Source organism: Salvelinus alpinus, chromosome 8, assembly GCF_045679555.1.
Source record: "Salvelinus alpinus chromosome 8, SLU_Salpinus.1, whole genome shotgun sequence".
NCBI classification, from domain to species: Eukaryota; Metazoa; Chordata; class Actinopteri; order Salmoniformes; family Salmonidae; genus Salvelinus; species Salvelinus alpinus.
In genome coordinates, this window is record NC_092093.1 from 84233356 (window position 1) to 84258789 (window position 25434).

The 25434-nt window shown below is 42.6% G+C and overlaps 1 protein-coding gene across 1 annotated transcript; it reads left to right on the top strand.

The window, feature by feature from the left end:
* The first annotated feature begins 448 nt into the window (after positions 1-448).
* On the top strand, positions 449-25434 carry LOC139583785 (serine/threonine-protein kinase PRP4 homolog). Its single transcript, XM_071415238.1, has 15 exons — positions 449-604; positions 5940-7157; positions 7427-7585; positions 7907-8068; positions 8171-8252; positions 8495-8702; positions 12936-13003; positions 13211-13304; positions 13567-13714; positions 14063-14200; positions 14435-14588; positions 16129-16243; positions 19489-19640; positions 19788-19874; positions 20176-25434. Exons 1-15 carry the CDS (start codon positions 543-545, stop codon positions 20377-20379), a joined length of 3051 nt encoding a protein of 1016 aa, XP_071271339.1. The 5' UTR covers positions 449-542; the 3' UTR covers positions 20380-25434.

Genomic DNA, 25434 nt, shown 5'->3' on the forward strand with positions numbered 1-25434 from the left:
ATTAGCTAAAAATAACATCCTACAGGGTTATAACTCTGAGTACCGCCACTTATTTTAGTCCAAGTCAAGCACTAACTGTGAAGTGGTACATAAATGCTTGATTATGATCACCTTGCTCTGCTCTTTGACCTCTCAGATGGTAGCAGTTGGATGTAATAACATTGTGTCAATTGTGTTGGGCTGATATTATTAGATCAGAGATGGATTGTGAGTGACAAATCCCAGTGGTGGGAACACCTGAGAGAATACCCTGGTCTTAGGTTTCTGCTTTTAAACTATGAAAAACTATAGCTGGGAATAGACCAACACTTGGGTAAAATCAAAGGCTAAGACTAGTAGAGAATGTACCTCCTTCTCCTTGTCACTGTCAGCATACTATGATACATCACTGTCCCCTGGTGAACAAAAGTAGAACGTTCGCATTTTCAGTCAACACAGTACGTCGCCGGTGCTGTAGAGGGCAGATGTACATTTTATTGCAGTTGTGTGTACAGTGTACAATACTTTAAAGGAAGGACCCCCGCCTTCCCCGGCTGAGGAAAATGGCCGACGTAGAGATGGAAATCGAGTCTACAAGAATGAATAATAATGGAAACGAACACGTGTAAGACATTTTAGAAGATTACACAGTCATGCAATTTATTTGTAGTACGTTTATCCGGCTCAGTGATTTTGGCAAGTCGACGTTGTGGTCGTTGTATCTGTTTCCTTAAGCATTAAAACTACTAGGCTAGCTAGCTGGCTAACTATATAGAGCTAGCCTGCAATCTCGACTTAGCTAGCACCGAGTGGTCGAACGTGTTTGCTGACATGTTTACATGTTTTCTATAGATAAACCACAGATAAACTATACCATAAACCATTCAAACCCTAGTGCCATAACATGTGACTTTATATGCTAGCTATTTTGCTCGCTAGCTATCTAGCTAACAATACCTATTGCATCAGTAAGAAGTTAACGTAGCAAGCTAGCCAGTGTTTGCGAGCAAGCTAACACGTTAGCTGGGTAATTCTCACAAAACTTGACATTTGACCAAACAATTAAAAAAATTCACGAAATGTTATATTGGATCACTGAGATTGGGATCTGTACTTATCTATTTCATAATTATTCTTATGATTTAAGTTTTTTTTTTTTACAGTTATGCATTTTACCTCAATTTCCACAACTAACGTTACCAATGCAAAAATGCTCATTACTGTAACGTTACACTAACAGTTTTCAGTCCAAAAAAGTAAAACAAATCCATTTCTAATATTTTTTTTTACATAGATCCCGCAATGAAAATGCCCGAGTTAAACATAGCACTGAAAATACAATTATTTTTATGTATTTTGTAATATCTCATTACCATAACATAGCGGTTTTAACATTTTGTCATCACTTGTGTATACAGGTTTATTTTTATGTACACATATTTGGATAAAGAACAAAAGTACAACTAGATTAAGCCAAAGTTTTATTTTTCCTAATATTTCAAAAAATATATGTGCATTATGGTAATGATGAGCAGGTTTCGGAGACTGCAAGTTTCGGTAATGAGTGTTGCATAGTTTGCCATTGAAAAACTACTGATCCCTCTGAGATTCAGTAATTTGTTAATCCCAAATGATTTGCATACTAAAATCACTATTAATGCAATTTACTAAAATACCCCTTAATTACAGTATAAGTACTGTAATTACATGCATGTATTTTCAAAAGCAAAAAAAAATCTAAGGTCTTTACAGGTAGTATTGCTGTATTTGGACATTTGTAGTTGTAAGGCATTTTAGATGTATTTCTGGATTGAATGGGATGTTAGGGGCAAACGGCATAACGGCATATATGCCTATAAAGTATCTAAATCCATGAGATATGGACCAAAAACTGTCTTGGGATATTAAAGGTAGACTCAGCGATATGACGTAGCTGCATAGGGGGTCATTTTCCGCCACAACTAAGAACGTTGATGCGCAAACCCCTCTGTTTTGGTGCCCTGATTACCATGCTGTGAATAGCGTGAAGTGAACCCATGCACAGATACCGTGTGTGACTGTTTTAGAGCTAAGTCTTGCGTCTCGCTCATCTCAATATCTGCGGTGCGGCTCGTGGCAATGTAATTTTGCTGAGTCTACCTTTAAACAACAGTATACAGTGGCAAGAAAAAGTATGTGAACCCTTTAGAATTACCTGGACTTCTGCATAAATTGGTCATAAAACTTGATCTGGTCTTCATCTAAGTCACGACAATAGACAAACACAGTCTGCTTAAACTAATAACACACCAACAATTATACGTTGTCATGTCTTTATTGAACACACCGTGTTAACATTCACAGTGCAGGGTGGGAAAAGTATGCGAACCCTTGGTTTTAATAACTGGTTGACCCTACTTTGGCAGCAATAACTTCAAGCAAACATTTTCTGTAGTTGCGGATCAGACCTGCACAATGGTCAGGAGGAATTTTGGACCATTCCTCTTTAAAAAACTGTTTCAGTTCAGTAATGTTCTTGGGATGTCTGGTGTGAACCGCTCTCTTGAGGTCATGCCACAGCATCTCTGTCAGGACTTTGACTGGGCCACTCCAGAAGGTGTATTTTCTTCTGTTGAAGCCATTTTGTTGTTGATTTACTTCTGTGTTTTGGGTCATTGTCCTGTTGCATCACCCAACTTCTTTTGAGCTTCAGTTGGCGGTTACAGTTACTTTCTCCTGCAAATTGTCTTGATAAACTTGGGAATTCATTTTTTTGTTGATGATAGCATGCTGTTCAGGCCCTGAGGCAGCAAAGCAGCTCCAAACCATGATGCTTCCTTCACCATACTTTACAGTTGGGATGAGGTTTTGATGTTGGTGTGCTGTGTGTTTTTTTCTCCACCCATAGTGTTGTGTGTCCCTTCCAAACAACTCAACTGTAGTTTAACCCCATTAAGCATTCTGCACTGTGCTCTTGCAGTCATCTTTGCCGGACGGCCAATCCTAGAGAGAGTAGCAGCAGTGCTGAACTTTCTCCATTTATAGACAATTTGTCCTACCATGGACTGATAAACATCAAGGCTTTTAGAGATACTTTTGTAACCCTTTCCAGCGTTATGCAAGTCAACAATTCTTAATCTTGGGTCTTCTGAGATCTCTTTTGTTCGAGGTATGGTTCACATCAGGCAATGCTTCTTGTGAATAGTAAACTCACATTTTGTGAGTTTCTTTATAGGGCAGGGCAGTTCTAACCAACATCTCCAATCTCGTCTCAATGATTGTACTCCAGGTTAGCTGACTCCTGACTCCAATTTGCTTTTGGAGAAGTCATTAGCCTAGGGGTTCACATACTTTTTCCAACCTACACTGTGAATGTTTAAATTATGTATTCAATATAGACAAGAAAAGTACAATAATTTGTGTGTTATTAGTTTAAGCAGACTGTGTTTGTCTGCTGTTGTGACTTAGATGAAGATCAGATCAAACTTTATGACCAATTTATGCAGAAATCCAGATAATTCCAAAGGGTTCACATACTTTTTCTTGCCACTGTTGGTAAGTGTGAAAACAAGTACAGATGTAAAAATGGTGAATATCCTACTTTAAGTGGTGTTTGGGTTGCTCTTTGCAGAAACACGAACTGCCGATTGTGGCTTAAAGTAAGTTAAATGGGGTTTATAGACCCCATATTTCTTGTACGTAATCAAATAAATGTTGTTTTTACAAAAAATCAAGGTTTTAAGGAATGGACCTAGTAAATAGATTAAGTTTCCAGTACAGCTCACCCATTGACTATAAATGAGACTTAACTTATTATCATTACTGAAATTAAGGTTCTTATTACCTAAACTGACCTAAAAATTATGTTGTAATGAGAAATGTGTGTTTCGGTAATGAGTACCTTAACTCAATATGCAAAAAATAGGAGACAGCCATTATGCGTCAGAAAACAATTGACCACATCACTAAAGCCCATTCACGCCTCCGTGTTGGTAAGGTAATGGTTCCGATTTTTTCACAATTTGAGCTTTTTAGCCGTGCTGGTAATGAGAAGTCCAAGTGGGTTAAAGGGGGTGTTTGAGAAGAAGAATCTCATTTTGAAGGCATATAAGCGAATAAATTAACAACCTGTGCTCATCTAAGGACTACCCTTCTAGATTAGTGGTTCAGAAACTGTGGGGTGCACCTGTGGGGATAATATTTTGGGGGGATAGAAATGCCCCAAAAGATGGGGGAAAGTACTGTTTCCTCATGGCTAACTACCAGGAAGTTTGAAAAGACTGAGTGGGCGGGGAGCTTATATTAATGAGGTTGCCTTGACTGACAGCTCTTTGAAATGCCTATGTCAAGAAACAAGGATCTAGTGAGCAGTTTGCAGTAAAATCATCTTAAGCTAATTTGGTGATACACAAAGCAACTCAAACAATTGCATCAATTACGTCCCAATTTTTTTTACATTTCCTGTCTCTTGTGATGCGGTTCACAGCAGCACATGACAACTGCGTCAGAGTTTTGAACTAGCCGCCCCCCCCCTTTTTATTCCTTGCTGGCTGAAGACCTAGCTAGCCAGTAACTGTCTAACACCAGACACAGATGAAAGGGGAGACATATAACACAGGAGGTTGGTGGCACCTTAGATTTGTCATATTCATTATTCATTTACGATTCATTATATTTGCTGACACCCTACAGTCAAATGTTGGCACCAGTAGAGTAGCTACAGTATCTAGCTATATAAGCCACGCCCCTCCGCAAACACTCCTTCTCCGATGTTGGTTACAAGGCTGTAGTTATTTAAATTCGGTAAGAGAATATCATGTTACCATTGATGTATTAAAATGAGAGTTGGGATGATGTCACCCTATCCCCTTAATAATCCTGGCTCCTGAATCCAAGTGTTTGACATGGGGGAGAGGACCAGTGTCTTTATGATCAAACTTCATCAATGTAGAAGCAACAGTCATTTTTCATACTTTGGTAATTATATATATATATATATTTTTATCCTTTATTTAACTAGGCAAGTCAGTTAAGAACAAATTCTTATTGACAATGACGGCCTACCCCGGCCAAACCCTCCCCTATCCCGGACGACACTGGACCAATTGTGTGCCGCCCTATGGGACTTTATTCTGGTTTCATCCAAATATCAAATTTCATGAAAAACGTGATTTTTACTGTTCATGACCTTTAACAAAATTTCAACTTACTCCTGAAAGTTGTAATAATAGAATGCACAAGGTGCAAGTTTTAAATTTGGTAGTGCATCATCAGTTTTCCTCTTCCTCATGTCAGTCATTACAGACCTATTTATAACATTTCATAAATGTACAGATCAACTAGCCCATTTCATTGTAATTGAGTTCCTCAAATATCACATGAACACACACACAAGACATGTGTAGAATTGTAGGAAATTGGCTTTAAAACAGCAACAAAAATTATCCACCAACAAGAGGGGTGCGGTAATGAGACATGTCCACAGTCAGTGTTTTTACGTAATAAATATTATAGTTTAATGTAAACTTCAACAAGTATTCCATTTTTAGGATTTATGGACAAAATTCGGCAACATATTTAGTGTTTTATTCAAGTGAGTTAGGTTTTTTGAAAGTAACATTTTATAAAACATTTCTGTGAATTTAATCAGAAAGCATTTCAGTAATGAGAGTTTTGGGTGAAAAATGTGCATATTAATTTATTTAAAATAAGACACTTTGGCAAAAAAGTTGACATCTTAGTCTTCAGAATGATAGTGGATTTTTGCATATGCATCATAGTTTTGTAACTAAATTTTCTACAGATATGTTTAAAACTGGTTTCATGAGAATCACCCAGCTAGCAGTATGCGTCAGCTATGGCGGTAAAGTCAGGAAGCAAGGATAGTAATGTTTTGGTCGATGAATGTTGTAGCTAACCAAGTTACAAAAAAGTTATTGGTTTAAATTATATATTTGACCAATCTCTTTTTATCTCCACAGGAAAGAAGATTTGGAGAGCAATGAGAAGAGTGGGAGTGAGGAGGAGAGTGTTGAAAATTCTGAAGAAGAAGAGGACGATAAAGAGGTCAGAGAGGGGGAAGCTGAAATAAATGGAGAAAAGACAGCAGAGGGGTCCAAACATTACAGCAGTGGCAGCAAACACAAGAAAAAGAAACACAAACACCGCAGCAAGCACAAAAAACACAGACACGCCTCTGAAGAGGACAAGGACCGCAAGCGCAAACATAGACACAAACACAAGAAACACAAACGTAAAGATGGCTCCTCTCCATCCGCCCCTGGCATCAACAGCTCCTCTAGCCACAGAAAAACGGACATATCCCCTGTATCTGACGACAAGGCTTTATTGGAGGAGTTGGAGAAACAGAGGGCCATGATCAAAGCAGAGCTAGACAGCCAGATGATGGAGGGGGGCAAGGTGCAGTCAGGCATGGGCCTCATCCTACAGGGTTATAACTCTGGCTCTGAGGAGGGAGATGGAGATGGGGGGGTCCGGAATGGGGAGCAGCACCAGAGGGACAGCATGGCAAAGCCCCCCTCCCCGAGGGGTAGAAGTGGTAAATCCAGACGGGACACCACAGAAGCAGGCAAGTCCAGCTCCAAGCGCCACAGTCGGAGCAAGTCCAGGGAGAGGACCGGCAAGGAGTCCAAGTCAGACAAAACGACCAAAGGCACCAAAAACACCACCGCCAAAGAACGTGGCCGCAGCAAATCAAAAGAGAGGAAACGCTCCCAGAGCAGGTCCAAAGAGAGAAGCAAGACGTCTCCTTCCCCCTCCAGCAGGAGATCAGAGCAGAGAGGCGGCCGCTTGGACAAACGCTCCTCGCCCCAGAACGATGACAGACCAAACGCGGTGCACAGCAGCCGGAGGTCCAGATCACGGGAGCGCCCAGGACGATCGGAGGCAGAGAAAGAGCCAGACAAGAGGCCGACCAAGTCCCCGTTTAAGGACACCTCGTCAGGGAAAGAGAATCGCTCTCCCCAAAGGCGAGGAGGAAGGGAGCTCAGCAGCCCCCAGAGGAGACGCAGCACCTCCCCACGCTCCACCAGAGACTCCCAACGGGCATCAGCTTCAGCCTCCACCTCCAAACAGGGCTCTCCTTCCAGAGCAGCCAGGTCCCCAGCCAGGAGAGGCAGCAGTCGCTCCATAGACGCCAGGAGGAGGGATGCTGACAGACAGGGCTCCTCACCACTAAGGTCCGTTACTATGGAATAACCTGCAGTCCACTCCCTATTTCTCCAACTTTGAGTCCCAATGTTTTTATTTTTTTAAATGAACCATCATTTATTTAAGCCTATATTATTACGAAATGTTTATGCAGTGCCTGTTTCTTGTCCCGTACTGTACAGCAGTAGAGGTCTGTACATGGCAAGGGCAACTATTACTTTTGTGTTTTAGGATTGGGCATTAAGAATGTGCTACTGTGCTACCACCACTGATCTTCTAAGCTTTCTCTCTCCTACAGGAAGCGAATACGGCCAGAAGCAGGACCAGGGGGTAGAGCGAGGTCACGGGAGACCAGCCCCAGAGGTGCTCCACAAGGTCGCAGGATGAGCCGCTCTCCCTTCAGAAGAAGGTCTCCCTCGCCCTTCCGGAGACGGAGTAGATCTCCACTGAGACGCAGGTTAGACGAGACAAGCTGAAACTTTGTGTGTGTGGATGAGCTGGGCAAAATGGAATCTGCAAGAGTTCTTCCTCAAGCCTTCAGAAATGTATTGAGAATAATGTAAATAATGGTAGTAATACTGTATTATTATTAGATACTGGACTCGTATAGCTAGTTCCTTTCCGACTGATTCCCTTTCAAATTCTGTCTGGCTCTATTGATGAAGCTTTAGTGATGTCAGAGTAGGAGGCTCATAAGACAAGGTTGTCTAAGGGTTTGTTAAGTGTTTAACAAACCATTCAGAACAACACAAAGTGTTTCCTTTGCTGTGCGCTGCAGGTCACCAGAGAGGGACAGGTACGGCCGTCTCAGACAGTACGGCAGGCGCTCCAATTCCCGGGACCGGGACAGGAGGAGGAGACATGGCCGGGACGAGGACAAATTCAAGGGCAGCCTCTCTGAGGGCATGAAGGCCGACAAGGAGTCCTCCGAAGAGGAAGTGTGAGTAGAGGGACAACACACACACACAAATGCTATACTCGGCAATATGGTAATTCTCTGGGTGATTGTGTGTTCTTGTAAGTGGGTTTATTTTGTGCTCAGGTTCGAGGACTTTGACGGTGAGGAGGTGGATGAAGAGGCCCTCATAGAGCAGCGCCGCCAGCAGCGCCTAGCTATCGTCCAGGTCAGTTCCTCTCTCACTCTGCTGTTGGACTGTCCATAGCTGTTTCAGGGATCCCCAAGTCCAGTGTTTCGTTTGTTTACAGACACATCCTCTATTTTTTTCTACTCAGATATGGGACATTTTCATGATTTGATTTTTCATGATACACCGCTGAAATTGTCCCACATCCAAACCAATATCTTATTTTTCCGGATTTCCATTGTTGTGACCTCTCTATGCCTGACACTTTTCTCCCTGCGCAGAAATACCGTGGCGGCAACGAGGACAGCATGACGTCTATGGCGTCGGATCCCAGTAGCCCCCAGAGCAGCACGCGGAGCCGCTCGCCCTCACCAGACGACATCCTGGAGCGCGTGGCGGCCGACGTGAAGGAGTACGAGCTGGAGAACCTGGACACGTTTGAGGAGAACATCAAGGCCAAGCAAGGCCTCATCACACACGAGAAGGACGGTGAGTAAAGGGTCAGGCAAGGTGAAGATATATGCGCCCTATTTCCTACAGTATATGGTTGATACAACCATCCCAGCTCTGCAGATTTTGCTGTGAAGAGACAGAATCATTAGATTATTTGTTTTGATACTGTCCATATGTTGCTTGTTTTTGGTCGCATGTCCAGGGATGGCTGTACAATTGCAACATTTACTTTGAGCTAACTCTGCAGATAGCGCTACTGGGTGATCTGAAAAGTCATAGTCAATCAATCAATAATATAATAATACTTTTAGCAAACATTTTTATCTTTAATTTACAATCTGTAGAAACTATGAGAATAGAAAGGTTCAGAACTTTTGTGAAACATCACAGCACAGTTGAAAAATATATGGCAAATAGAAATCCAAAATGGATGGTGTTAAGAGACAGATGGGAGGGGTTGACTGGAGCTGAAGGGTGGGACTAATAACAAGATAACTAATGTAAAATATACTGTGTCCGTAAAATGCATATACAGTTGAAGTCGGAAGTTTACATACACCTGAGCCAACTACATTTAAACTCAGTTTTCACAATTCCTTACATTTAATCCTAGTAAAAATTCCCTGTTTTAGAACAGTTAGGATCACCACTTTATTTTTAGAATGTGAAATGTCAGAATAATAGTTGAGAGAATGATTTATTTCAGCTTTTATTTCTTTCCTCACATTCCCAGTGGGTCAGAACTTTAGTATTTAGTATTTGGTAGCATTGCCTTTAAATTGTTTAACTTGGGTCAAATGTTTTCGGGTAGCCTTCCACAAGCTTCCCACAATAAGTTGGGTGAATTTTGGCCCATTCCTCATGACAGAGCTGGTGTAACTGAGTCAGGTTTGTAGGCCTCCTTGCTCGCACACGCTTTTCCAGTTCTGCCTACAAATTCTCTATAGGATTAAGGTCAGGGCTTTGTGATGGCCACTCCAATACCTTGACTTTGTTGTCTTTAAGCCATTTTGCCACAACTTTGGAAGTATGCTTGGGGTCATTGTCCATTTGGAAGCCCCATTTGCGACCAAGCTTTAACTTCCTGACTGATGTCTTGAGATGTTGCTTCAATATATCCACATAATTTTCCTGCCTTATGATGCAATCTATTTTGTGGAGTGCACCAGTCCCTCCTGCAGCAAAGCACCCCCACAACATGATGCTGCCACCCCTGTGCTTCATGGTTGGGATGGTGTTATATAGAACGCCGCAGCCCGTCTGGTGAACTTTCCCAAGTTCTCTCACGTCACCCCGCTCCTCCGCTCTCTCCACTGGCTTCCAGTTGAAGCTCGCATCCGCTACAAGACCATGGTGCTTGCCTACGGAGCTGTGAGGGGAACGGCACCTCCGTACCTTCAGGCTCTGATCAGGCCCTACACCCAAACAAGGGCACTGCGTTCATCCACCTCTGGCCTGCTCGCCTCCCTACCTCTGAGGAAGTACAGTTCCCGCTGAGCCCAGTCAAAACTGTTCGCTGCTCTGGCACCCCAATGGTGGAACAAACTCCCTCACGACGCCAGGTCAGCGGAGTCAATCACCACCTTCCGGAGACACCTGAAACCCCACCTCTTTAAGGAATACCTAGGATAGGATAAAGTAATCCTTCTAACCCCCCCCCCCCTTAAAAGAGTTAGATGCACTATTGTAAAGTGGTTGTTCCACTGGATATCATAAGGTGAATGCACCAATTTGTAAGTCGCTCTGGATAAGAGCGTCTGCTAAATGACTTAAATGTAAATGTAAATGTGTTCTTCAGCTTGCAAGCCTCAACCCTTTTTCCTCCAAAGATAACAATGGTCATTATGGCCAAGCAGTTCTATTTTTGTTTCATCAGACCAGAGGACATTTCTCCAAAAAGTATGATCTTTGTCCCCATGTGCAGTTGCAAACCGTAGTCTGACTTTTTTATGGCAGTTTTGGAGCAGTGGCTTCTTCCTTGCTGAGCGGCCTTTCAGGTTATGTCGATATAGGACTCGTTTTACTGTGGATATAGATACTTTAGTACCTGTTTCCTCCAGCATCTTCACAAGGTCCTAGACCTGTTTCCTCCAGCATCTTTGCTGTTGTTCTGGGATTGATTTGTACTTTTCACACCAAAGTACGTTCATCTCTAGGAGACAGAATGCATCTCCTTCCTGAGCGGTATGACGGCTGCGTGGTCCCAGTGTGTTTATACTTGCATACTATTGTTTGTACAGATGAACATCGTACCTTCAGGCATTTGGAAATTGCTCCCAAGGATGAACCAGACTTGTGGAGGTCTACAATTGTTTTTCTGAGATCTTGGCTGATTTCTTTTGATTTCCCCATGATGTCATGCAAAGAGGCACTGAGTTTGAAGGTAGGCCTTGAAATACATCCACAGGTACACCTCCAATTGACTCAAATGATGTCAATTAGCCTATCAGAAGCTTCTAAAGCCATGACATTATTTTCTGTGATACAGTGAATTATAAGTGAAATAATCTATCTGTAAACAATTGTTGGAAAAATTCCTTGTGTCAAAGTAGTAGATGCACAAAGTAGATGTCCTAACCGACTTGCCAAAACTATAGTTTGTAAACAAGAAATTTGTGGAGTGGTTGAAAAACGATTTTTAATGACTCCAACCTAAGTGTATGTAAACTTCCGACTTCAACTGTATTTTATATATTTTTTATATGTATATAATATTTTGCAAATAGAAATCAAACTGGATGGTCTTCAGAGATAGAAGGGAGGGGTTGAGGGTAGCGGAAGGATAGGTGTAAAAACAAACAACATATAGCTATTGTAAAATAGATTGTGTCTGTAAAATGTATATAGTATGTATGAGCTGGAAGTAGAAGCCTAAGTGTTGTACATTAGTTTAGTCCAATTAGGGGAGGGATTATAGAGTTAGTGGAAGATAAAGGAAAGTATAAGAAAATTACAACAAATGAAAAAGAACTGTTACCAACCGCTGTCGTGCAATGTTTTTTTAGGGAGTATGTGACACAGCTCACTTGCCAGCCATGGTCCCAGCAATTTTCTGCCCAATGGGCAATATCAAATGTGCAAAAATACCTTAAGAAATACGTTGAGATTCTCACGTGGCCCATTATATTAGGCTTTCTGCATTACTGGGGTATAACAGTCATATGATAGATGTAGTTTGAAGAGAGCAGACTTTCTTTCAAGCTATTTTTATAGCCAAACCTTTAGGACTGGGACGTTTTCAGACTGAGAAATATGATGATCAATATTTATTCCCAGGCAATGTAGTGAACTATAGCCTAATCATATTTAGGAAGTATATTTCATTGGAAAGATAACTGACCCGTGTTTCTATGACCATGCATAGCCTATAGCCTACTATACTTAATTCAGACCACACGCGCACCTGATCTCGCAGGTATGGCTACTGAACTGGAAGCAGCGAGAATCATGACAGCCACACTTGCTACGTTTTGCATATAGGATATAGCCTACGTTTTAGGAGGATGATTTGCAGGCAGAGACAAATAAATGGGTAGTCAATACTTATTGACTACTAAATGATGATTCCATTTTTTGATTGCACTTCGACTCACGTTGGTTGAGCACCCTCCACTTCTTTCCATGATCAGTATTTATTTGCGGACACTGTAGTAAACTACAGTCTAATCATATTTAAGTTAACTGCCACGTGATTCTCCGCTCGTATAGACAGCCTACTCTATTTCCATGAGACCACACATACTAGGCGCGCTACTAGGGAGGTAGGCTACTGAAGTTGAATAATGCGGAAAAATATGTGCTTTTAATACAATTCCGTAGGATAACGCATACAAATCAGATAGACGACCGTTTCCAAATAATCTGGTGGACAACAAAAATATTTGCCCGCTCCCGCCCGCAGCATGAAAATTGCTGACTGTGCCGTAATGATTCTATTGTGTAGTTTCCGTTTTCATGTACTGTCTTTTTAAGCACATGACCAAATTAATTTCCCCCTAGTGTGATAATAAAGTTGATCTGAATTTGAATCTGTCTGCTTGGGAGAAAGCTGACAATGCAGTAGTGACTTAACACATACGACTTACATTGACCAATGCAGGGGTGGTAAATTAGTCTTCGGTCTGTAAGTAAGTCTTTGGGTCCCCTATGGTCATTCATTTGCATTCCTTCAGGTGATATTTTATGGCCAAAACGTGTGCCAGTCAGAGCATGTTTCTACTAATAACTCACAAATGTAAAAAAATGTTTCCCCCTCCCTCTTTCCGTTAGGACCCAAAAAGCCCTCGGCCCCGGATATGTTTACAGAATCGGACGACATGTTTGAAGCAGCCATTGATGTAAGTCTTACAGGAGCCTCATTCCCCTCCACTGATTTCAAACCATGTTTGTGTCTCTGATCTTTAGAGTGCAACTCTGGACTAGACACGCAAGCTCGTCCTTATCTTCCCGAATGATCTGTCTGTTGCAGTAGTTCATTATGTGAGTGTGGTTGAATGTTTGGTTATGTTGTGGTTGAACCATTGGTCGTATATATCTCTGTACAGAGTGCCAGGATGAGAGCAGCAGGTGTGGGGGGGAAGGACTTCAAAGAGAACCCCAACCTCCGGGACAACTGGACCGACGCAGAGGGTTACTACCGTAAGTGCCCTTGACTGTACACTGTACAAATGTTACTGTCATTCACTAATTCATCAATTAAATACATTTTTTTTCTCTATAAATCAGCCCTGTTTGGAAACAGTCCGTGTAGTCTTACAGTATTCAGTGTGGTCCTTTGATTTCATGATCATTCAATATAGTGTTGTTTTAGGCCTGGAAACTGGATATCGCATTGAGAAATGTCCAACACTTTATAAACATGCCCCTCATCTCTTCCCTCTGTGTGCCACCTGTATGTTAGGTGTGAACATCGGGGAGACGCTGGACAAGCGCTATGACGTGTATGGCTACACAGGCCAGGGAATGTTTAGCAATGTGATCAGGGGCAGGGACACGGCCCGCGCCGGACAGGATGTGGCTGTCAAGATCATCCGCAACAACGAGCTCATGTAGGTCCTCAGGCAGGCAAGCCTCAGGACTCAAATGGCAACCCATTCCCTATATAGTCTACTACTTTTGACCAGCACTCTTGACCAGGGCCCATAGCTCTCTAGTCAAAAGTAGTGCACTATATAGGCAATAAGGTGCCATTTGGGTTTGTCTGGTCTGTTTCACTTATTGTTATGGGAGCATATTGCCTTTACCACCCATACATTTGAATGTGCACTCTCATACGTATTCCATCTATGTGAAGTGTCCGGGTTTTCCTTGGACAAGGGGAATTTATCTGATTTATTTATACAAATAAATAAAAAACAATCAATGCTTACCTTGCTGATTTTGTTTTGGGTCTCCAGGCAGAAAACTGGCCTGAAGGAGCTGGAGTTCCTCAAGAGGCTCAACGACGCCGACCCCGACGACAAGTTCCACTGCCTGCGCCTCTTCAGACACTTCTACCACAAGCAGCACCTGTGTCTGGTGTTTGAGCCCCTCAGGTACTGGCTGGGAGACTACCACTACTGCACTGTCACCACACTATGGCTATGTATTAAATTGTGATCTATTATAGGGCACTTCTGGTCAAGATTAATGCAATTTAAAGGGAATAGGGTGCAATTTCAGACACACCATATGTCCTTAGTGGCATTATACGCTGCAGCGTGTTTGTCATCTAGCACACGGCTTCACTGGCTGTAACTCGTGTCTTTCTGTGTCATTTCTGTTCCCAGTATGAACTTGCGCGAGGTGTTGAAGAAGTATGGTAAGGATGTGGGCCTCCACATCAAGGCTGTCCGCTCCTACACCCAGCAGCTCTTCCTGGCCCTCAAGCTCCTCAAACGGTGCAACATCCTCCACGCTGACATCAAGCCCGACAACATCTTGGTATGAGGCCCATACTATCATTATATTAGGGATGTGACAAATGGAACATTTTGCTTAACTTTTAAACTGCATTTTTATTTTTACAGTTTTCAGTAAAAAAATCTAATAATAATCATAAAATTCCACATTAATTCACAATGCAGAATAATGGTCCTATTATGCATGTATGACCGCTAGGGACCGGGCAATAAAGTTATATCTTCCGCTGTCAGATATACCCTTGAAAGCTCCTTGGTATGTTTGTTTGACTGTAAGGGTACACTACGGCTTTTTAAATGCCAACACGAAACCTTCTCTGGAGATAGTTTCGAAACGCCACTGAACGGGCATTTTAGTTATCTGAAAAAGGAATGCTGCTTCTGAAGCGGGTCTAATGTCCATCAATAGGCGACCAGGAGTTACAAGACCCAGCTCACAGATCACTGCACCTGTACATAGCCCATCCAACTACCTCATCCCCATACTGTATTTATTTATTTATCTTGCTCCTTTGCACCCCAGTATCTCTACTTGCACATTCATCTTCTGCACATCTACCATTCCAGTGTTTAATTGCTATATTATAATTACTTCACCACCATGGCCTATTTGTTGATTTACCTCCCTTATCCTACCGCATTTGCACACACTGTATATATACTTTTTTCTCCTGTATTATTGACTGTATGTTTGTTTATTCCATGTGTAACTCTGTGTTGTTGTATGTGTCGAACTGCTTTGCTTTATCTTGGCCAGGTCGCAGTTGTAAATGAGACGCAGACCACTCTCTCTTAAAAATGTACTTCAAAGTTTGTTAAATACCGTGACTTTACAAGACATTTAGTCTAAAGAAAATGCATCTTCTGCAAGGAACCGACTCCTAAGATTCAGTCATTTTGGAACGGAGGAGCCTTATTAATGGCTGTACTTCCAAGAACACAAACAATCGCATGTTTCATAGCGAGGGACGAAGAGAGAGGGGAGCTTCACAGTATAGGCAGGTCGGCCACCAGGCAGACATAGTCAGAACCGTGCACTAGGCCTATCTATCGACAATCAAAATCTGTATCTCGCAATGGAATGCTGTTTTTTGCAATTTCTTGGCATGCAATGTCTCGCAAATTCGGTAAAGCAGGGCCTATCATCAATGAATAGGCTAGGATATTCTACACACAACAGACTCGCATCATTAGCGAAGAGAAAGAGCAGGCTAGCCAGCTGCACTGTGATTAACATTTTCTGGGGGGTAAAAAAACAAAAATTCTGTTAAAGATTTTTCTTAGTTACGGATCCCAATTTTGTTTATAAACTTTCACACCCCTACATTTATATATATCATCACATGACTGTTAACCACTGCACTGAGGCTGGCTCGTGTTCATAAGGCACCAAATGGAAGAAAGCGGACTGAAACAGGGAGGGACTGCCTGGATTCGTCCAATAAGAACCACTTGGTTTTTCGATTTCTGTAGAGTTAAAAAAAAAAATGCGTTTTGCTACACTGCCATAATGAATAAAACCCTGGTTTGATAGTGTCTGTTTCTCTGTCTCTCCCCACAAGGTGAATGAGTCGAAGACCATCCTGAAACTCTGCGATTTTGGCTCGGCATCCCACGTGGCGGACAACGACATCACGCCGTACCTCGTCAGCAGATTCTACAGAGCTCCCGAAATCAGTAAGTTGTGTTTGTTGACTATAAAGATTTTTCTTAAATTATCAGGGTTGTAAACTCGTCACTTTAAACCTGCTTTGATCTCAAAATATATATATTTTTATTTAACCTTTATTTAACTAGTCATGTCAGTTAAGAACGAATTCTTATTTATAATGATGGCAAAAGGCCTTCTGGGACGGGGGTTGTAATAAAAAAAAAATATATATATATATACGACAAAACACACATCACGGCAAGAGAGACACCACAACACTACATAAAGAGAGGCCTAAGACAACAACTTAGTATGGCAGCAACACATGAAAACACAGCATGGTAGTAGCACAAAACATAGTACAAACACTATTGGGCAGAGACAACAGCACAAAGGACAAAAGAGTAGAGACAACAATATATCACGCGAAGCAGCCACAACTGTCAAATCAAATTTTATTGGTTACACATGATTAGCAGATGTTATTGCGATTGCAGCGAAATGCTTCTAGTTCCGACAGTGCAGCAATATCTAACATGTAATCTAACAATTCCACAACAACTACCTAATACACACAAATCTAAGGAATGGAATAAGAATATATACATAAATACTGTCAGTAAGTGTCCATGGATTGTGTTTTTGAATGAAGAGATGGAGATAAATCATCCACGTGAATTGTGTAGATCTGTCTGACAAAAAGTTTGTATCACCCATTGAGCTATAAAATAGGCATGAACAGGTCTTCTTGACTTCTTCTCCCTGTGCAGGGCCCGTTCCAGTCATAAGCGGTTGCTTAGTGCCCCAGCCCAACACATGATGGGGGGGCAACCAAATCTTGCTATAGCCAGCCCTGTCCCTGTGTGATCAGTAAATAATGTATGTTTCTCATATCAAAATTCATTACTGAGCACAGAATGCATCCCTAAACGTCAACTACAAATCGAAAAATAATATACAGTATGTCCTATCAGAATGAGTGCTTCATCCAAAATCGTGTGTGTGTGTGTGTGTGTGTGTGTGTGTGTATAGAGTTGTCTGAAGAGTAGCGTAAAGATGGTTTCAAATATGCCTAGTCTGTTTTTCCCTTAATGCCACAATGAAAATTAAGATCATTATGCATTTATACTCCTTTCTACATTCCTCCTGCCCAATCACAGGTAGGTCTTTGGATATGAGCAAATCAGCCATTTTCTGCAGTAGCCAATTCTATTATACACTAAAAAGTGTGACGTTAAATTCAATGTGTTTGGTGTGAAAATCAGGGACAGGTTTGTGTGCAGAACATATAGAACACGGGAACAGGGTGGCAGGGCAAACCCTGTGGTATCACAATACTAGTTAGTAGTGATGCACCGATATGACATTTTTGGCCGACACTGATAATTTCCTCGCCAAAAGAAACGCTACCGATAACCGATATTTCAAATTTTAGCAGCCTTTTAAGCATTCTAGTACAGTTCAATAGTTAACACACACACATGGACGCAGCGGTCTAAGGCACTGCATCTCAGTGCAAGAGGCATTACTACAGTCCCTGGTTCGAATCCAGGCTGTATCACATCCGGACATGATTGGGAGTCCCATATGGCGGCGCACAATTGGCCCAGCGTCGTCCGGGCCATAATTGTAAATACGAATTTGTTCTTAACTGACTTGCCTAGTTAAATAATGGTTACACACACACCACACTTACCAAAAAGTTATTTTGTTGGCATTTACATATGTCCCCATTACCAGTAAAACAATAATCAAAACCTATTTCTTTCATTCACTTGCTGTGCTGTTTCGTTGTTCATTTTTTGTAATTTCATTCTCAACCAGGATTTCTATGAAAGGTCTTTTGAGTCTTTGCGTGTCAAAAAAGATACACGTCTAATAACACTATTTGACACGTCAAATAACACGACATAATCTGTTTCAGTAGCTATAGTTAGCTGCCTAACTATACAGCTAGGTGTCATCATCTAAAATAACCCTAATTTTGAAAGACAGTTCTTATTTGATTAATGGTGGTCGGACCAATCTATGTGAAGCTAGCCACAATGGTGGACTTTGCAGTTAGTCATCAAAATATTTGTATTCATTTGCATCACTGTCAATTATATACTTTTATTTTGAAGGCAAACCGCAAATTCCACTATTGAATTTAGTTCTTATTGTGGCTAGCTTCACAACACATAGTCCTGTCAAGCCTCACTAGCCAGGTGAAGCTAGCTGGCTGCTTATAAAGTTAGCTTTGGGAAACGGGGTTAAGTAGCTGGCTAGCTATTTATTTTCATGAACTGAAGTTCAATTTCAAAAGGGAACAAGTGGCATCCCAGCTAATACTTACTCACAAGGATTCCTAAATCATTGCTAAGAATAATGAAAATGACTACAGTTTCTACTGGTCATTGTTTTCAGGCTGGTTGTATTGGTGCTAGCTAGGTACCAAGCTAAAGCTAGCTATCCCAGAAGTTGCGGTCGAACAAATTATGCTTTATTACCAACACGGTATTGTAAACACATCGTTTGTGGCCGGTGTTTGCTTGTTTGCAGACTTTTTTGTACAGCTTTGACAGTGCTACTGAATATGTTTTGACATGCAAAGACCCAAACAGCATTCCATAGTATGTATGTCGTGACGCTATTACTGTGTAACTCCGGTAGGGCAACATCTGACAATAGCGCACTTGGTAGTGTGTACCGGTACTCGACCAGTCGGCGAAAGCCAACATCACCCACGACAGAGAACGGTTGATTGTCAAGGGCAATGAATTCCATTATTTTGGCTTTAATGGATTTCACCTTTGAGTTGTATCGCTGAAAATGTCTTACTCTTTCAAATGACTGCTCGATTTGTTGACTGCTCGATCCACACAGCAGACATTGTGGGCTAGGTTAGAAATGCTGTGTTGCACGTGAAGCGCAACATTTTACGTGCCGTTATTACGTCATGTACCTACGTTATATAGGTTTGCACGGTAGCTTTGACATCGGTTTTTAACATCGGCGTTAATCGGGCCAATACCGATGTTGCCATTTTTAGCTAATATCGTCCGATTCCGATATGTTCACCGATATATAGTGCATCCCTTCCGCTTAGTATCGTGATACTTGTCCTGGTATCACATCGTTAGTGAAATGTTGGTATTGTGATAACCCCACTCTGAAAATTGCAGTTTACGCAGATTTTTTCTCTCACCTTTTTGGGCCTTCACCAGTTTGCATCCCTGAATGATGGTCTCACATACTTGGATCACATTCATTATGTCTCTCTCTATCACAGTCATTGGGAAGCCGTACGACTACAGCATAGACATGTGGTCGGTGGGCTGCACCCTATACGAACTCTACACAGGCAAGATCCTGTTCCCCGGCTCCTCCAACAACCACATGATCAAACTTGCCATGGACCTCAAGGGCAAGATGCCCAACAAGGTAAACTGTCCACATTACTGGACCTGGCTGGTTTCCTAGCCTCAACCTTTTTCTCAAAGTTAGATTTTGAGAGGAAGTCATAACCTGGGGTATTGTACACTGTGCTGTAAGGTACAGATGATGTCATGTGTCTTCTTTTCTTCTCAGATGATCCGGAAAGGCCTGTTCAAAGACCAGCACTTTGATCAGAACCTCAACTTCCTCTACATTGAAGTAGACAAAGTGACTGAAAGGGTTTGTATATGTTTTACTTTTCACCTACTACTTTTTCAGGAAACAATCTAAGAAAGAGGGCAAAGCGGTTTCCCTGATTCTATCGATCTTCAGTCTGTGGTTCAAGCATAAATAACTTGCTAGGTTTGACGGGGCTAATCATGAAGGCTCATTCAGATGGTTAATGGTTTTTGAATGGTTCCACTGTCTTATAAAAAAAATCTCACTTCTGCTTCCACCACCTCCCCCCATTCCACCCCTCCACCTCCCTCCATCCACCCCTCCACCTCCCTCCATCCACACCTCACCGTCCCGTCCACAGGAGAAGGTGACAGTGATGAGCACCATCAACCCCACCAAGGACCTGTTGTGTGACATGGTGGGGGGCCAGCGGCTGCCCGAGGAGCAGAGGAAGAAGGTCCTGATCCTCAAAGACCTGATCGACAGCACGCTGATGCTGGACCCGGCCAAACGCATCAGTATCAACCAGGCCCTGCAGCACCCCTTCATCCAGGAGAAAATCTGACCTCAGACCAGCTCACACTATACCACTAGCCTGTTTCCAGATCCATTTGTGCTGTCTCGCCAATTATGGTCATTCTGATGTCAATTGCATGACAACAACAACAGTTGGCAAAACAGCACAAAACAGATCTGGGACCAGGCTACTATACCACCACCACCCAGAGCAGCGATGTCAGGTCGAATACTGCAGTATGGCAGCCAAAAAGACAAGACCAGACTCCCCATTAAGAATGTTATGGATGTATATTTTTCCCTCCCCCCTATTTTGATTATGATGGGTACTATAACCTGGTATCTAGTTTTATTGTAAATAGGTCATTGAAAATTGACATTCAAAAAAATGTTTTAACTGGCAATGAAATGACAGAAATTGAAAGAATATCATTCCTGTAAATATGTCTATTGCGTTGTTGGAAGAATCAGAGTGTTCAGTCAGTCTAGAAATTTGGGTCGTGTACTATTTGGGTCAAGAAGATGATACATAATGGCACATCTTCTGCAGTTTCTTTTTTATGATTACAAACATTGCTCATTCTGCTACGATGCATGCTTTTGAATGTGCATTCTTTCGTTGTGCCCTAGACGTGTGTAGCGCAGGCCTGTGTAATGTAAATGCTCTGTGTGTGTAGCAGCATTTATGTCCCATATGTTATGGCAGCACAAGCCCCATTTCACAGGTCCCAGGCCTGTGCTTAAGGAATGGACTCAACAGTAGTACTGTACTCCCCTCAGAACAATAGGAATGTTCCATTTCAAGCACGGCCATTGTGTTATTTTACAGAACAGCCTCGATTGACTCCAATGATTTCACAACTTCTCTTTATTTCTCGCTTTCTCTCTCTCTCTGACACGGTCCTGGCTATAGGCTCTCAGCCTCGTGCATGAGCCTTGTGTGTAAAACACAGAACTGGTGGAAGTTCTGGAAGCCACCACTCTCCCTCATTGTTCTCCTATGTTGTGTACACACAGTTTATTAGGTACACCCGTGTAGTACAGCGTCGGATCCCCCTTTGCCTCCAGAACAGTCTGAATTATTCGGGGCGTGTAATCTACAAGTCTGAAACGTTCTACAGGGAATGTTGGTCCTTGCTAACGCAATAGTATCACACCACCGCCACCAGCCTGTACCGTTAACACCAGGCAGGATGGGTCCTGCTGCTTATGCCAAATCCTGACTCTGCCATCAGCATGACGCAACAGGATTCGACAGACCAGGCAATTTTTTCTCCACCTCATTTTATTTATTTTTTTAACCCCTTTTTCTCCCCAATTTCATGGTATCCAATTGGTAGTTACAGTCTTGTCTCATTGCTAACCCGGACAACGCTGGGCCAATTGTGCACCGCCCCATTGGTCTCCTGGTTGCGGCCGGCTGTGACAGAACCTGGACTCGAACCCATAATCTCTAGTGGCACTGCGATGCAGTACCTTAGACCACTGCGCCACTCGGGAGGCCCTATTTTTCCACTTTTCAATTGTCCAGTGTTGGTGATCGTGTGCCAACTGGAGCCTCTTCTTCTTTTTAGCTGATAGGAGTGGATGGAACCCGGTGTGCTCGTCTGTCGCAATAGCCCAACCGTGACAAGAATCGACGAGTTGTGCGTTCCGAGATGCCCTTCTGCACACCACTTGTACTGTGCCGTTATTTGTCTGTTTGTGGCCAGCCTGTTGGCTTGCACGATTATTGCCATTCTCCTTCGGCCCCTCACCAATGAGCTGTTTTCGCACCATTCTCGGGGACACCCTACACACTTGTGTGTGAAAAGCCCAGGAGGCAGCTGTTTCTGAGATACTGAATCCGGCGTTCCTGGCACCGACGATCATATCACATATACAAAGTCGCTTAGGCCACTCCTTTTGCACATTCTAACGTTCAACCGAACAGTAACTGGATGCCTGTCTGCCTGCTTTATATACAGTTGTGGCCAAAAGTTTTGAGAATGACACAAATATTAATTTCCACAAAGTTTGTCAGATGTTACTATAGAATACTGAAGTATAATTACAAGCATTTCATAAGTGTCAAAGGCTTTTATTGACAATTACATGAAGTTGATGCAAAGAGTCAATATTTGCAGGGTTGACCCTTCTTTTTCAAGACCTCAAATTCGCCCTGGCATGCTGTCAATTAACTTCTGGGCCACATCCTGACTGATTGCAGCCCATTCTTGCATTATCAATGCTCAAATTTGTCAGAATTTGTGGGTTTTTGTTTGTCCACCCGCCTCTTGAGGATTGACCACAAGTTCTCAATGGAATTAAGGTCTGGAGAGTTTTCTGGCCATGGACCCAAAATATCAATGTTTTGTTCCCCGAGCCACTTAGTTATCACTTTTGCCTCATGGCAAGGTGCTCCATCATGCTGAAAAAGGCATTGTTCGTCACCAAACTGTTCCTGGATGGTTGGGAGAAGTTGCTCTCAGAGGATGTGTTGGTACCATTCTTTATTCATGGCTGCGTTCTTATGCAAAATTGTGAGTGAGCCCACTCCCTTGGCTGAGAAGCAAACCCACACGTGAATGGTCTCAGGATGCTTTACTGTTGGCATGACACAGGACTGATGGTAGCGCTCACCTGGTCTTCTCCAGACAAGCTTTTTTCCGGATGCCCCAAACAATTGTAAAGGGGATTCATCAGAGACAATGATTTTACTCCAGTCCTCAGCAGTTCAATCCCTGTACCTTTTGCAGAATATCAGTCTGTCCCTGATGTTTTTCCTGGAGAGAAGTGGCTTCTTTGCTGCCCTTCTTGACACCAGGCCATCCTCCAAAAGTCTTTGCCTCACTGTGCGTGCAGATGCAGTCACACCTGCCTGCTGCCATTCCTGAGCAAGCTCTGTACTGGTGGTGCCCCGATTCCACAGCTGAATCAACTTTAGGAGACGGTCCTGGCGCTTGCTGGACTTTCTTGGGCGCCCTGAAGCCTTCTTCACAACAATTGAACCGCTCTCCTTGAAGTTCTTGATGATCCGATAAATGGTTGATTTAGGTGCAATCTTACTGGCAGCAATATCCTTGCATGTGAAGCCCTTTTTGTGCAAAGCAATGATGAGGGCACGTGTTTCCTTGCAGGTAACCATGATTGACAGAGGAAGAACAATGATTCCAAGCACCACCCTCCTTTTGAAGCTGCCAGTTTGTTATTCGAACTCAATCAGCATGACAGAGTGATCTCCAGCCTTGTCCTCGTCAACACTCACACCTGTGTTAACGAGAGAATCACTGACATGATGTCAGCTGGTCCTTTTGTGGCAGGGCTGAAATGCAGTGGAAATGTTTTTGGGGGATTCAGTTCATTTGCATGGCAAAGAGGGACTTTGCAATTAATTGCAATTCTTCTGATCACTCTTCATAACATTCTGGAGTATATGCAAATTGCCATCATACAAACTGAGGTAGCAAACTTTGAAAATGTATATTTGTGTCATTCTCAAACCCTTTGGCCACGACTGTACAGTGCTTTCAGAAAGTATTCAGACCCCTTCACCTTTTCCACATTTTGTTATGTTACAGCCTTATTCTAAAATACCCCATAATGACAAAGCAAAAATTGTTTTTTAGAAAAGATCACATTTGCATAAGTATTCAGACCCTTTACTCGGTACTTTGTTGAAGCACCTTTGGCAGCGATTACAGCCTCGAGTCTTCTTGGTTATGACGCTACAAGCTTGGCACACCTGTATTTTGGGAGTTTCTCCCATTCTTCTCTGCAGATCCTCTAAAGCGCTGTCAGATTGCGTCGCTGCAAAGCTATTTTCAGGTCTCTCCCGAGATGTTCGATCTGGTTCAAGTTTGGGCTCTGGCTGGGCCACTCAAGGACATTCAGAGACTTGTCCCGAAGCCATTCCTGCATTGTCTTGGCTGTGTGCTTAGGGTCGTTGTACTGTTGAAAGGTGAACCTTCGCCCCAGTCTGAGAACCTGCTCCAGAGCGCTCAGGACTTCATCAAGGATCTCTCTGTACTTTGCTCCGTTCATCTTTCCCTCGATTCTGACTAGGCTCCCAGTCCTTGCCGCTGAAAAACATGCCCACAGCATGATGCTGCAACAACCATGCTTCACCATAGGGATGATGCCATGTTTCCTCCAGAAATGACGCTTGGCATTCAGGCCAAAGAGTTCAATCTTGGTTTCATCAGACCAGAGAATCTTGTTTCTCATGGTCTGCGAGTCCTTTAGGTGCCTTTTGGTAAACTCCAAGCGGGCTGTCATGTGAGTTACTGAGGAGTAGCTTCCGTCTGGCCACTCTACCATAAAGACCTGATTGGTGGAGTGCTGCAGAGATGGTTGTCCTTCTGGAAGGTTCTCCCATCTCCACAGAGGAATTCTGGAGCTCTGTCAGAGTGACCATCGGGTTTGGTCACCTACCTGACCAAAACCCTTCTCCCCCGATTGCGCAGTTTGGCCTAGTGGCCAGCTCTAGGAAGAGTCTTGGTGGTTCCTCTATGTTCTTGGGGACCTTCAATGCTGCAGAAATTTGTGTACCTTTCCCCAGATCTGTGCCTCAATCAATTTAATTTACAGCAATTAAGTTGTAGAAACATCTGAAGGAAAGTCAATGGAAACAGGATGCACCTGAGCTCAATTTCAAGTCTCACAGCAAAGGGTCTGAATACTTATGTAAATAAGGTATTTTTATTTTTAATACAATTGCAAAAAATCTAAAAAACCTGTTTTCGCTTTGTCATTATGGGGTATAGTGTGAGGAACATTTTTTATTTAATCCGTTTTACAATAAGGCTGTAACGTAACAAAATGTGGAAAAGGGGAAGGGGTCTGAATACTTTCCGAATGCACTGTATCAAGCCACTGCCACATGACTCACTGTCTATAGGCGCGATCCATTTTTGTGAATGGGGTGGTGTACCTAATAACCTGGCCAGTGAGAGTATATTCCATTTACCATCGTCTTCATTTTAAAGATTTTCATGTTTGATTCGTTTGTTTTTTCACGAAAGAAAAAAAATAGTGATTTCCGCAAATAATTGAGTTTCAGCTGATGTAAAAAGAGCACCTTCAGTGTAACACAACTTTTAGTAATAAAATATTTCATATTCAA

Bases quoted from the DNA above. Each gene is read 5' to 3' on its own strand.
- LOC139583785 (XM_071415238.1), top strand. From the start codon at position 543: ATGGCCGACGTAGAGATGGAAATCGAGTCTACAAGAATGAATAATAAT. The intron at 8,703-12,935 runs GTGAGTAAAGGG...TCTTTCCGTTAG, and splicing joins CATCACACACGAGAAGGACG to GACCCAAAAAGCCCTCGGCC. The intron at 13,305-13,566 runs GTAAGTGCCCTT...CCTGTATGTTAG, and splicing joins CGACGCAGAGGGTTACTACC to GTGTGAACATCGGGGAGACG.